The sequence below is a fragment of the Leptopilina boulardi genome, unplaced genomic scaffold (assembly GCF_019393585.1).
Source record: "Leptopilina boulardi isolate dan_hultmark-lab unplaced genomic scaffold, ZJU_Lbou_2.1 LbouV2_169, whole genome shotgun sequence".
In the NCBI taxonomy this organism is placed as follows: Eukaryota; Metazoa; Arthropoda; class Insecta; order Hymenoptera; family Figitidae; genus Leptopilina; species Leptopilina boulardi.
In genome coordinates this window covers 518,595-532,180 of record NW_026137717.1, presented here as the reverse complement: position 1 = coordinate 532,180, position 13,586 = coordinate 518,595, and the positions used below count along the sequence as shown (strand labels likewise).

The following is a 13,586-nucleotide window of genomic DNA, read 5'->3' as shown; positions in this document are numbered from 1 at the left end:
ACATTTAATTTTTGCCCCATTTTTATTATTGTCAGGAAAAAAAAATTAAACGAATATTGTACAGGTATATAAAAAAATGAAATCTCTTCTTTTTTTTAAGTCAATTTTTTTCCACTACAAAATTGGTCGGTAAAAAAAATTTATTTACAAATTTAGTTGAGACACGAACCATTTTTTTAAAGTAATTATTTTAGTCAAGATTCGAACCAAACATTTTTAAACATGAGTGTCAGTAACAATGTTTATTTTTAGTTGAGACTCAAACCACTAATGTCGATAACATTTCGCAACTTAGCACGGATACAAACCCTTTTTTCAAAAAATTGTCGGTAACAATGTTTTTGTTTCAGTCGAGACTCAAACCAATGATGTCGGTAACTGTTGGCAAACTGTTTTACCCACTTAGCAGAGATACACACCCTTCTTTTTTTTAGAAAAAATTGTTTGTCGGTAACTATACTCTTTTAGCAGAGATTCAAACCATCGATAGCTTGTTAGCAAAGTGTATTTTTTATGAATTGTAAACTATTTTAAACTGTTTTACCGACTTAACACAGACACAAACCCTTTTTTAGGTTAAAAAAAACGTTGGTAACAATGCAAAATTAGCCGAGAGTCAAACCACGATAACCGTCGATAAAACAGAATCAATTTTCCATTATGTCGATAATTGTCGGTGACAGGAATCTGTAATTTGAAAATTGTTCAAAATCTGCTTTTTATTAATATTTATACAAACTTTTTGATTTATAATGAATATTTTTAGAAAAGTGGAAAATGAATTGTAACTTTTGTAAAAAAAAACAGTAATTGACGAATGATAAGGATCGTTTCCAATGGTAAGGAGTTAGTTTCAGAGTAAATGGATGTTGTTAAAGGGGAGGGGGAATGAAGGTAGAAAAGAATATCTAGAGAGAGAGAGAGAGAGAGAGAGAGAGAGTTCGATGCACTTTTCTCGAGCAAACAGCTCGATATGAAGTTAGGTTCTTAAGCTCTCCTTTTTGCTCTCGTAGAATTCAATGCCTCATACTAATATATACATATACATATATACAGTATGTGTAAACATCGTTTTACTGTATCACGATAAAAAAACTTTTTATCTCATTTCGTGTTTCCTTTCAAACAACAAAAGGGTCTTTATCACTTCGGCAAAATTTACCCTTTCATTGAATTAGCACATATTGTATTATTTACTTAAAAAAAATTATTTTTTTGCGAAACAAAATTTATTTTTAAACAAAAAATTAAATTTAAAAAAAAATTATTATTTTTTAAATTTTTGCGAAAAAAAATTATTTTTTAAAAATTTATCCTCGATATTAAAAAAATGTTTCCTTTTTTATGTTACAGAACGAAAACTTTTTGTTGGTATGCTGTCGAAGAAGTACACGGAAAATGATGTACGAAATATGTTTGGCGTTTTTGGTACAATTGAGGAATGTTCTGTATTACGTGACAATGGACAAAGTAAAGGTTGTGCATTCGTTACATTCTCGAGTAAACAGTCGGCCATTAATGCAAGCAAGACCCTTCATCATTCACAAACCATGGAGGTAAATAGAGAGAATTTATTTTATAATAGAAATTTTTTCCGAGTGCGAGAGAAAGAGAGAGTTAAAAATAAATTTTTGTCGATAAAGTAGATTTCTTGAATTTTTTTTTACTATCCACTGGTAATGTAGAAATTCTGATTTACCGACAGTGTACAAAAACTGATTGTAATGTTAAAAGATTTTACATTCGTTGGTAATTTAGGAATTTCATTTACCAACAGTCGATAACAAATTTCTTTTGTCGGGAAAGATTGAAATATTAATATACCAACAAAGTACATAGTTTGTCGATAATATAAATTAACGGTAATATTTTACCACTCGTCGATAAAGTAGAATAATTCATTTCTCGACCGTCGACAATGAAGACTATTTGTCGATAAAGTAGATTTACTAAAGTACTTTACCACATGTTGATAAAGTAGAAATCTTCATTTACTGACAGTGGATAAAAATTATATTATTACATTTATTTATTCTATTTTTCCATCATTTTCCATAGAAAATTGTAGACAATTTAGTGTTTTTGTTTATAAATTATCGCATAAATAAAACAAAATCATTACAAAATAATTATTATTTGTCAATTGAGCAAGTGACGTTCTTTTGGCTCTTGTATACATTTGGCGCAATCATGTGAATAATTCACGTTTTGACGCCAACAAAGACATTTCATCTTTGACACTTAGAAACACTTTAACTAAATTAATTATTCAAGTGAATGATAAAACAAATTCCAAAGGTAATTTTACCAACAAATGATAAAATAAATCATTTTATTATCTTTAATCGGTAAAGTAGGTGGCTTCTTTTCTTCTTATTTGTTCTACTTTACCTACAAATGGTAAAGTAGATCACGTTTTTATTTACAGTCGATAAAGTAGAGCACCTTTTTATTCACACTCGATAAAATAGGTAACTTTTTGCCTCTTTATTTGTTCTTATTCACCTACAAACAGTAAAGTAAAGCATATTTTTATCCCTAGTCGGTAAAGTAGAGCACCTTTTTATCCAGTCGGTAAAGTAGACCACCTTTTTATTCACAGTCGGTAAAATATGTAGCTTCCTACCTCTTTATTGGTTCTTCTTTACCTACAAATAGTAGAGTATATAGTTATCGACGGTCGGTAAAGTAGGTATCTTCTTTTTCGATGTTAATAAATTTTTTTGATCATAAAATATTAATTTTAAAAATAAAAAATTAAATAGAAAAACAAACAATTTCTAATTCGTTATGAAAATAGTCACACAATAAATTTTCTAAAAATTCATTTCATTATTTATTCTATATTCTGTAATTGTCAGTTTTGACATGGTTGTTTCATCTATTATTTTTTTTTAATCATTGTGGTTTTTTATACACAGATAGCGGACATTGGCCAAGTGCCAAAATGGACCACATATAACATTTGTAGATTCACGCCTCGACTACTCACATCCCAGTAATACCGATTTAACTTTAAACGAAGAAACAAAAAATAAAACAAAAAAAAGGAATTAAATGAAATACAAAAGGGAATGAAAAAAAAATCAAGAATCTGCTCTTGAACAAATGTCTTTTTAAACACGCGATTGACATTTACTTTTGGTATCTACAGGGACGTATAAAAAGTAATTTTTTCCTTTATTTCAAATTAATAGATTAAAATAGAATGAAATTTTCGAAAATTTCTGAATTATTGAACAAAATAATTTGTTTATTCCTAATAAATTTACAGTTTTTTATTTTTAATTTTTGAATAAATAAAAATCGATTAGTATCAGTTGTTCATAAAGCAAATTTTTTTCGATTTCTTTACCGTCAAATGGTAAAGTAGAAAACGCTTTTATCCACAGTCGGTAAAGTAGGGTAGTGTCTTTATCTACAGTCGGTAAACTAGGCAGTACTTTGATCTATAGTCGGTAAACTAGATATCACCTTTATCTACTTCTTTATCGGCAAATGGTAAAATAGAAAGTACTTTTATCGACAGTCGGTAAAGTACGTACTACTTTTATCTACAGTTGATAAAGTAGGTAGTACTTTTATCTATAGTCGGTAAAGTAGATATCAGATTATCTACAGTCGGTAAAGTAGGTAATATTTTTATCTATTGTCGGTAAAATCAATAAATATCCAAGAAAATGGTTAAAAATTTTCTTTCAAGGGTTACAAAAAATTTGATTTTACTAATTTTAGACGATTTTGAAAAATGTAAAAAAAATTTTATGTTTTTTTTTACTATTTTAAAGAGAGTCTAGTGTCTTCTTTTTTTGCTATTATTTATTTAGTGGACATGATTGAAGACAAGTTCAGGGCTAAGGGGATTCACCTAATTCGAATGTTGAAATTCGCCAAAAGGCAGTGCCAAGGCAAAAAGATATAGTCTCATGGCAATTTCATTTTAATATCATGAATATTTCCGGCAATGCGAGTTCCTCGAACTCGGCACACACAACATTTATATATATATACGTTTCAACTACATTTCCATTTGAAGATTCAATTTTCTATTTAAATTGTCAAGAGAGTAAGGGGGAAAAATATTTTTTTCCAATTCAAAATTTTTTTCTTTCTTTATTTCTATTTTAATAATAAAAAATTAATTTTTTCAAAAATCAATATTTTTTTGTTTATTTTTTATTTGTCTACAAAAATTTTGAGAATTTGTATTTTAAAAAAATGTTTTTAAATAATAATTTTAGAGAAAAAAGAAATTTTTTATCTTTGCATATAATTATTTTTTTAATTACATAATTCCCCGTAAAAATTCGCTTGGAGAGGAAATTTTTTTTTTTTTTTTTTTTTTTTTTTTGAATAATACACCGAGAAGTTGGAGAAGTAAAAAAATGAGGAAATGTTTATTTATGAAGTGAGGGATAAATATATTCAAAGATTTATGAAAAATTTGAATTTCTTGATATAAAAAAAGGGGTAATTTTTTTTTGCGGTGCAAAATGGCGTTGATAATGAAAAAAAAGAAGAAGAAAAAATAACAAAGTTGGAAAAAATTATTTATATTCATATATCTATATATATAGCAAAAAAAGTCAAGGATGCTTTTCTCGCATTGCATCGTCATTTTGAGACGCGTCCCGTTGATCGTTGTATGTACTGTAAGTGTATATGTATATGTGTGTGTGTGTGTGAGATTAAACTTTCCTGGTCCAACTTTGCTATTCCATTTCGCCCTGTGCAATAGTCATGATGCACTTGGAGATGTTGAGAGAGAGAGAGAGAGAGATCCTTTCACCAAACCACTCCTATACAGTTATATGCAAAGCTTGGGAAAAATGAAACGGTAGCGAGAATTTCATATGACTCTTAGAGAATCTTGAAAAATCACCCAATCAAACTGTAAATCCTGAATTTTTTTTACCAACTCTTTTTTCTCTCTCTTTCTATCTCTTTCTTTCATTTTATCGATTTTGCAAACATTCACACATGAAAATTGTATAGGAAAAAGAAATATTCTTCATTTGACAGGAATTTATTTTAGAAATTGAGAAAAATTTTACATCTGTCGGTAATGCAGAAGTCTGCTAAAAAAATTTAGAGCAAAATCTGCAAAAATAGTTATGGCATTTAAATTAAACCTGAGAAAAGCGAATGGCGTAAAAGTTTTTAAATTACAACTTATGTTTTCCTAAAAAGAACGCAGGAAAAATTTTATAGATGCCGGTAATGCAGAAATCTACTTAAAAAAATTAACTAAAATTCAAAAAAAAAATTTTTGGCATTAGGATTAAACCAGAAAAAAGGCGATAGTATAAAAATTTTTGAATTTACAAATCATATTTTCCAAGAAACAATGTGGAAAAAATTGTACTACTGTCGATAATGCAGAAATCTACTTATGAAAATTACAGTAAAATTAAAAAACTAGTTGTGGCATTAAGATTAAACCTGAGAAAAGTGAATCGCGTAAAAATTTCGAAATTACAAATCATATTTTCCAAGAAACAATGGGGAAAAAATTGTACTACTGTCGGTAATGCAGAAATCTACTGAAAAAAATGTAACTAAAATTCAAAAAAAATAGTCATGGCATTTAAATTGCACCTAAGAAAACTGAATTCTATAAAAATTTTGAAATTATAACTTATATTTTCCAAAAAACAATGATAAAAATGTTATCACTGTCGGTAATTCAGAAATATACTTAAAAAGTTAAAAATAAAATTTAATTGAGTAATTAATAGAAATTTTTTTCTAAAACAAATCTAATTTACTAATAAAATTTATCCAATTACTTTTTTTTCCCCCAATAATTTATATCAAGAAAAAAAAAGAAATTCGAGTATAATGTAATTTTAACTACACGGAGAGGAAAAATTGTTCTCACATCCTTTTTTTCGTAATTGGTTTTCTCCAAAGGGTGGTTTTTTCTATATATAGTCTATTTAAGAGGAAAATACATATCCGGATCTTTTATGCTTCTCCCGTCCCCATTCGCCATTGGTATGAAAATCTCATAAGGTCGAAAGTTATGGTTATACTTACGGTATTCCAATTTAACGAACGAATTCTCTCTCACTTGGAATATATATATATATATTTATGTGTGTACGTATGTGTGTGTTTTAGGGTTGCTCTGCTCCTCTAGTCGTAAAATTCGCGGATACGCAAAAAGAAAAGGAGCAAAAGAGAATGCAACAAATCCAGGCGAATCTCTGGAATATTGCTGGTGTCAATATGACGCCACACTATCTAACGACAACGGTAAGTTTAAAAAAAAAAGAAAATTCAAATAATTTTTTATTCCTAGAGTTTACAACAAAAAAAATCCACTAAGAAAATTTATGTTTTGCAAAGGAAAAAAAATTTCTGTCAGTATAAACAAACGATAAAGTATTTGTAACTGTTTTACCGACTGCTGGTAAGGTAGAAAACTGTTTCACCAACAGTCGGTAATATAGGAAACTATTTTTTATCTACAATCAGTAACGTTAACTGTTATACCGACTGTTGGCAGGGAATAAAACTGATATACCGACTGTTGGTATGGAAGAAAACTATTTTACCAATAGTCGGTAAATTATAAAACTGCTTTTAGCGACAGTCGGTAAAAAAACAACACTAAATATTGTTTCTTTTTGTGTTTCTGTGTAAATTTAGAATGAGGCATTGGCGCCCACGTCGCTACAACTTTTACAACAATTACAAGCGACGTCGAGTGCAGCAACACCAGTTGCTGCAAATGCCGGTGCAAATGCATTATCAAGTGTTCAACATCAATTGTTACTTCAACAACATTTGGGCCTTGGTGCTGCAACGGCGGCAACGGCAGCGCCCGCTGCAATTCCCACTCAACCGGAAATAAGTCCGGCAAATTTGCAAAGTCTCGCGACACTTGCATCGTTGAGTAATAGTGCCGGTGAGTACGGTCAGTATCTCATGCTTCTTTTTTATTATTTTCATTATTCATTTGACGAGAATATATTCTTTTTTTGTTTATTACTTTTTTTGCATTCTTATAAATTTTATTATCGATAGTGGGTAAAAGAGATAACTGTTTTACCAACAGTTGGTAATAATTTGTTACCAGCAGTGAATAAAAGAGAGAACTGTTTTACCAACATTGGTTCATAATTTGATTTTGGCAGTGAATAAAAGAGAAAACTCTTTTACCAACAGTTGGTAAAAAATTATTATCGACAGTAAATAATAGAGAAAAACTGTTTTTACCAACATTTGATATTTATTATTATTTGTACGTGAAATTTTTGTTGTATCATTTCTACAATTTTCTATTATTATTATTATTTAATAAAAATAATTCAAAAAAATTTTTATTTTTTTTTATTTAAGTTTTTTTTTATACTTGCAGCATAAATAGTTGGGAAAGAAAAAAATTTTTTTTAAGACAATTTATTAATAATACAGTATTATTTTAATTTTTCCCTTTTTTTATAGCAAATGTCGGTGTCACGCCAATGAGTGTGCAAAATCTTGTGACCCTTGCGGCAATGACAGGCGGAAATGGTAACCTTCAAGTTTCGCCAAACAGTGAGTGAATGAAAAAATTTTAATTAAAAATAAAAAATTTTTTATTTCATATTATTTAGATGAAAATTAATTCTTTTATTTTTTCATTCATAGAAATTTTTTTTTTTTTTTATTGTCAATTATTGATGAACAAAAAATTTTTTTTTGTATTTTCGATATATTCGATATATTGAAGTAATCGATTAATCAAAATCTGCAATACATCGACGTAATAGATTTATCGAAATATTCGATATTTGTAATGTATCGAAGTAATCGAAGTAATCGAAGTGTCGAAATAATCGATATAACGAAATCGATTTATCGAACTAATCGATATATCGAAGTAATTGGTAGATAGAAGTAATCGATATATCGAAGAAAGTAATCGATGTATCGAAATAATCGATATATCGATGGAAGTAATCGATGTATCGAAATAGTTGATACATCGAAGGAATTAATCGATATATCGAAGTAATCGATATATCGAAATAATCGATATATCGAAGTAATTAGTGGATCGAAGTAATCGATATATCGATGTATCGAAATAATCGATTTATCACCGGAAATAATCGATATATCGATTAGAAAAAAAAATTTATAGAAAATACTTATTTTTATAGAGAGAAAAAGTGTTTTCATATTTATTATTTACTTTCATTAAAAATTTTGTAAAAAAAATAAATATAAAAAGACTGGTAAAATTTTGTAAGTAGGATTTTTTTTGATCTTTTTTATATTTTTGTGAAATTGAATAATAATAATTAATGTAGTGTATGTAACAATTGTTTCAGCGCTAAGTGGATTGGCGAATTCGTCAGCAGGTATGTCGCTATGTACGTGTCGCATTGCCTGGTACAGTATTAACCATTACTAAATTAGTTTCTAACCTAATTCTCTCGTCGACTTCTAACTTGTAACGACGATCTCACCAATTATTGAGTTTTCGCTAACTCCACCCCCTCCCCCTTTTCATATCATCACACTACCCCCCACCACCTGTCTATCACCCCCCCCCATTGAAAATCTTCCAATTATTCGCGACTTCGTTGAAAATTCAATTTAACATATATAGTTTCTCTCTATCTCTCTCTCTTCCTCTATTGTATTCTCTTCTTCCATTGATTCAATAATAATATAATTATTATTGTCTGACAATCAGAAATAATTTAAATTGCACTTATTTTATTTTGACGAATAATTTATTTTTATTTTTGAATATTTTATTAATTAAAAATTTTAATTATTATAGTTAATTTTTAAATCATTTTAACTTTTAATTATTAATTAATTTTTTATTAAAATTAATTAATAAATTTTTTATTATTAGTTATTGAATAAATATAATTAATAATAATAATAATAATAATAATTTTCTGCCAATAAAATAATTGATAAAAATGGAAGAAAAATAAAAAAAAAATAATGAAAGAGAGAGAGAGAGTTTTTTTGATTAAAAATAGAAAATTTTGTTTTTTAAATTAAAAAAAAAGGAAAAAATATATCTTTTAACAAATTTCGTTTTCTTTCTCTTTTTTTGTCTGTTCTTTAAAAATGGGAATAGCTGCCCTTTTAGGAAAAACTGCGAATACAGGTGAGAAAATTGTATATGAAAAATGGTTTCATTTTTGTTTCCTTTGTTATTATTTTTTTTCAAATTTCTCTAAGCACTAATTAATAGATTGTTTGTTTCAAATAGTAAAAAAAAGCTTCCTGTATTTTTGGTTTTTTTTTCATTTAATATTGAGAATGTGTTTTTAATAATTTTTTTTTAAACTTATTTTTAAATTTTTCCTTGAAAATTGGAAAAACAAAATCCAATTTTTCTTAAAAATTGGAAAAAAATCCAATTTTCTAAAACACATATATAGGTATACTTAAAATTATATAAATGTTTGTAAATTTATATATAGTTTAATTTTTGTTGTTAATTAAACATTTTTAATTTCATTTTTTTTTTTAATAATTTTGGGCTAATAATAAAATTAATAATAATATTATTAATAATATTTGCAAGTTTTTTGTGTTCTCAAAAAGCATGTCAAGCTTTATTTGGAATTTCACAGCATTTATTAACATAGATAATTATTTTTCATTTATTTTTTTTTTATATAATTGCTAATTTGCATTAATTTTGATTAATTTCATTAATTTATTATCATTTATTTGTACATTACATTTTTGAAATTTAATTTATATTTGTTAAAAATTAAAATTTTTTTCTATTTTTATGTTTTTATAATTAAAATTTTAATTTTTATATTCAAAATTAATTTTTTTTTCAAAAACTTATTTTTTTTATTTAAATTTTTTTTTCAAATTTTAACGATATTTTTTTCAAAGTTTATTTTTCTAATAAACGTATTTATTAAAATGAGGCCAAAGTTCTGAAAAAATTTTTTCATCATTCACTATAATCAAAAAAATTTTGATTAATATATTTTTTTTTTTTGTTTTTGAAAATAAAATTTATTTTATTTAAAATATGTTTAATAATTTTTTTTGGAATTTTTTTTTATTTATTAAAGGGTCCACTGGAGGCAGCTTGAGTCCTGTAACGTCCCTTGCGCTCAATTCCTTAACTGGAACTCCCTTAAACGGACTTCAGGATACAATTAGCAATGCTTACTCCAGTTTGCAACAATACGCAGGTAAGAATTTTTTTATTTTTGAATTAAAAAAAAATAAATAAATAAACAAAACATGCAAAAAATAAAACCCAAAAAAGAAGAAAATAAACTTTTTAAATTTGAATTTCGCGCCATTATCTCGATTTTATTGGCGGGAAATTCAAATTCCTTATAAAAAAAGAAAAAACGCGAGAAAAAAATTTTCAAATTTAAATTTCCCTCTATTATTTCTTTAAATTTATTGGCAGGAAATTCAAATTCCATTTAAAAAACACAAAAAATACAGTTTTTGATTTCAAATTTCGCGCCACTAAGGATTGGCGGCAAATTCAATTCTTTTTTTAAAGCGCGATTAAATAGTTTTTGAATTTAAATATCGCGCAATTATTTCCTCAATTTCTTGGCGGGAAATACGAATATGTTTTAAACTATATCTAGGAAATAAAGTTTTTAAATTTAAATTTCGCGCCATTATTTCCTCAACTTCATTGGCGGGAAATTTAAACTTCTCCCTTTTTCTAAATCGGAAGAATATAAAAAGGTTTTTTGAATTTAAATTTCGCGCCATTATTTCATGTGCTTTATTGGCGGGAAATTCAAAATTTCTTTTTTCTAAAAAAATAAAGTTTGAATTTTTTATCAAAAAAAAAAAAGGAAAATTTTTAAAAAAATTTTTTTAAATACAACAAAGAAAAAAAATGTAAATAAATATATAATTTAAAGTAACAAAGGAATTGCAAATTAATAAATCTACGTCTTAATAAAGCACTCATTGGAAAAACGACAGTGACAGTGGAAAAGAAAGAATTGCATAGTGAGTAATGTACAATTTTTTTTCGTTGAAAGTAGTTCAAAAAAAAAAGTTAAGAAAAAAAAACGTTAATTTATTTTAGTCGAATGAAAACGAATGTTTTTTTTTAAATATAAGCATGTTCCTGCAAAATAAAAATTATTTAAATTGTAGTCGCTTTTTTTGAAGGTAAAAACAATTTTTCTTTTTTTGTTACCAATCGCAAAAAAATGGATTATTTTTCTCGCAGCAGCATGATGTAGATTTTTTTTTTTGTTTTTATTTTATTTATAATTTAGTTTTTTTTTTTTTGCACAAAGTGCCTTAAGTGTTGAAGTAAATGTATCTTTATATTTTTTTTGAATTTTACTTACAAATAAATAAATATTTGTTTCTTACAGAAATAAATAAATATTTTTATTTATTATAAAAAAATAAATTTCATTTAAAAAGAAAAAATGAAAAAAAAATTTTTTTATTTATATTTTTAGTAAATTTTTTTTTATTCTTCTTTTTTCAACAGGGTTCCCAACATTTACAGCGGCAGCAGCCGCGGCTGCAGCGGCCGCACAAACATCGGCCTTTGCAAACGCTGGCAAACAAATAGAAGGTCCCGAGGGAGCGAATCTTTTTATTTATCATCTTCCTCAAGAATTCACCGACACGGATCTTGCATCGACTTTCCTCCCATTTGGCAATGTTATTTCAGCCCGAGTTTTCATCGATAGAAACACAAAGAGGAGCAAATGTTTCGGTAATAATAATAATAATAATAATAATCAATTTTTTTCATTCTTTAATTTATTATTGATTTTTATTTAAATAGAAATATAAATAAAATAGAAAAAAAATTCCTTTTTTAAAAAAAAATCGAATAATACTTCGATATATCGAAGAATATTTCGATATATCGAAAATATAATATCGATATATCAAATAATACTTCGATATATCGAAAATATAATATCGATATATCGAATATCTCACCTATATATTGTGTAGAATAGCGATTATATTTTATCGGTATAAGAATCGATATATCTAAACGATAAATTAAATCGATAGAACAATCGATTACGTTCACTCGATTATTATATATTATTATATCGATTATTGTATCGATATATCGAATATCGTTTTAAAAATTCCAGACAATATATCGAAAATAAAATCGTTGTTTAGTTATTTAAATTATGTCGATATATTTTTTTTAAACAAAAATTTTTATTTCTTTTTTTCCAGGTTTTGTTTCATACGATAATACAAAAAGTGCGCAGGCAGCAATACAAGCAATGCACGGCTTTCCAATTGGACAAAAAAGACTAAAGGTCCAACCAAAGAGACCAAAGGATTCGACTAAACCCTATTAGCCATTCTTCGCAACGATACTACAAGGTAGATAAAAAACATTAACAATTTTTTTTTACGCGATACAATACGGTTTTAATCGTTTTTATTTATTTATCGATCTATTTATTTATCGATCTTTTTAATTATTTACTTATCGATCTATTTAATTATTTATTCATCGATCATTTTTATTTATTTATTTAATGAATATTTAATTATATTTAATATTTATCAAAGATCGACGTATCGATTTCTCGATAGTAAAATCAATATATCGATCCTAAAATCGATTTATCGTTTGTCAAATCGATATATCAATTATAAAATCGAGTCTAAAATCGATGAATCGTTTATAAAATCGATATATTGATCATAAATTCGAGTCTAAAATCAATAAATCATTTATAAAATCGATGTATCGATTCTAAAATCGATATATTGATACTAAAATCGATATGTCGATTATAAAATTGGTATATATCGATTCTAAAATCGATTTTTATATTAATTAATTTTTATTTATTTATTTAATTGTTTATTTAATTACATGATAGTATTTGTTAGGAATACAAATTTTGTTGAATATTTCCTTCTTTTCTAGAGTGAATAGAAGCAATTTTTTAATCTGTTCTCTTTATCTATATATATATACACATATATAATATTTCCCCTAAAAGCGAAAAACAACAGAGACTGTAAAAAGAAAACTATTATTGTTAATATTAATATTCTAGTCCCGTTATAATATATACGATATATATTTATATATAATAAAAATAATGGCTGTGATATTTCTCAAAGTACAAAAAATATATATATATATATACAAGTAAACTAGAGTCAATCTTTTTTTTCGAGTCTAGTTTTTTTTCCTATATATGTTTAAAAAAAAAAACTATCTTCTCTCTTTGTTTTGCTTATTTATTTTTAGATTAAATGTAAATTTTTTGTTTTATTCAAATGTCACTTTGTTAGTCTTTCGTTGTTTTTTTTTTTTTTTAAATATTTGTTTTTATTCTTGTTCATGTTTGTTTTCTTGTTTTTTTTAGTTTTTATTTGTTGTTAAATTTTTTAAAATATTTTTTATTTGATTTTTTAATTATATTCTAATTAGGTTTTTTTTTTTTTTTTTTTTGAAGTAATAATTTAGAAAAAAATTTTTTTTTTTATTTTCGTTTCTTACGGATGAGGCTATTGATAAAAATCAGTTTGGCTGCGTGCATGACACAAAAATGAAGCCTTTGGGGATGGGTTCCGATTGGAAATTCGACTCTCGAACTCACGCT

General features: G+C 26.1%; 1 protein-coding gene across 14 annotated transcripts in view; it reads left to right on the top strand.

The window, feature by feature from the left end:
• Positions 1-13,586, top strand: part of LOC127277523 (CUGBP Elav-like family member 2) — a 282,967-nt gene that overhangs the window by 254,688 nt on the left and 14,693 nt on the right. For 6 of the 14 annotated variants that reach the window (XR_007842374.1, XR_007842373.1, XM_051298716.1 and 3 more), the window contains 10 exons: positions 1,354-1,556; positions 6,124-6,258; positions 6,655-6,922; positions 7,453-7,545; positions 8,325-8,354; positions 9,095-9,124; positions 10,059-10,181; positions 10,927-10,974; positions 11,474-11,704; positions 12,193-12,345. Coding sequence is in view for 12 of the 14 variants with exons in the window: in XM_051298716.1 (XP_051154673.1) it covers positions 1,354-1,556; positions 6,124-6,258; positions 6,655-6,922; positions 7,453-7,545; positions 8,325-8,354; positions 9,095-9,124; positions 10,059-10,181; positions 10,927-10,974; positions 11,474-11,704; positions 12,193-12,320 (1,289 nt within the window). In the remaining 2 variants the exon portion in view is untranslated. Of the gene's footprint in view, positions 1-1,353; positions 1,557-6,123; positions 6,259-6,654; positions 6,923-7,452; positions 7,546-8,324; positions 8,367-9,094; positions 9,125-10,058; positions 10,182-10,926; positions 10,975-11,473; positions 11,705-12,192; positions 12,346-13,586 lie in introns of all 14 variants that reach the window. The other 8 variants (XM_051298717.1, XM_051298721.1, XM_051298720.1 and 5 more) reach the window with 8 other exon arrangements.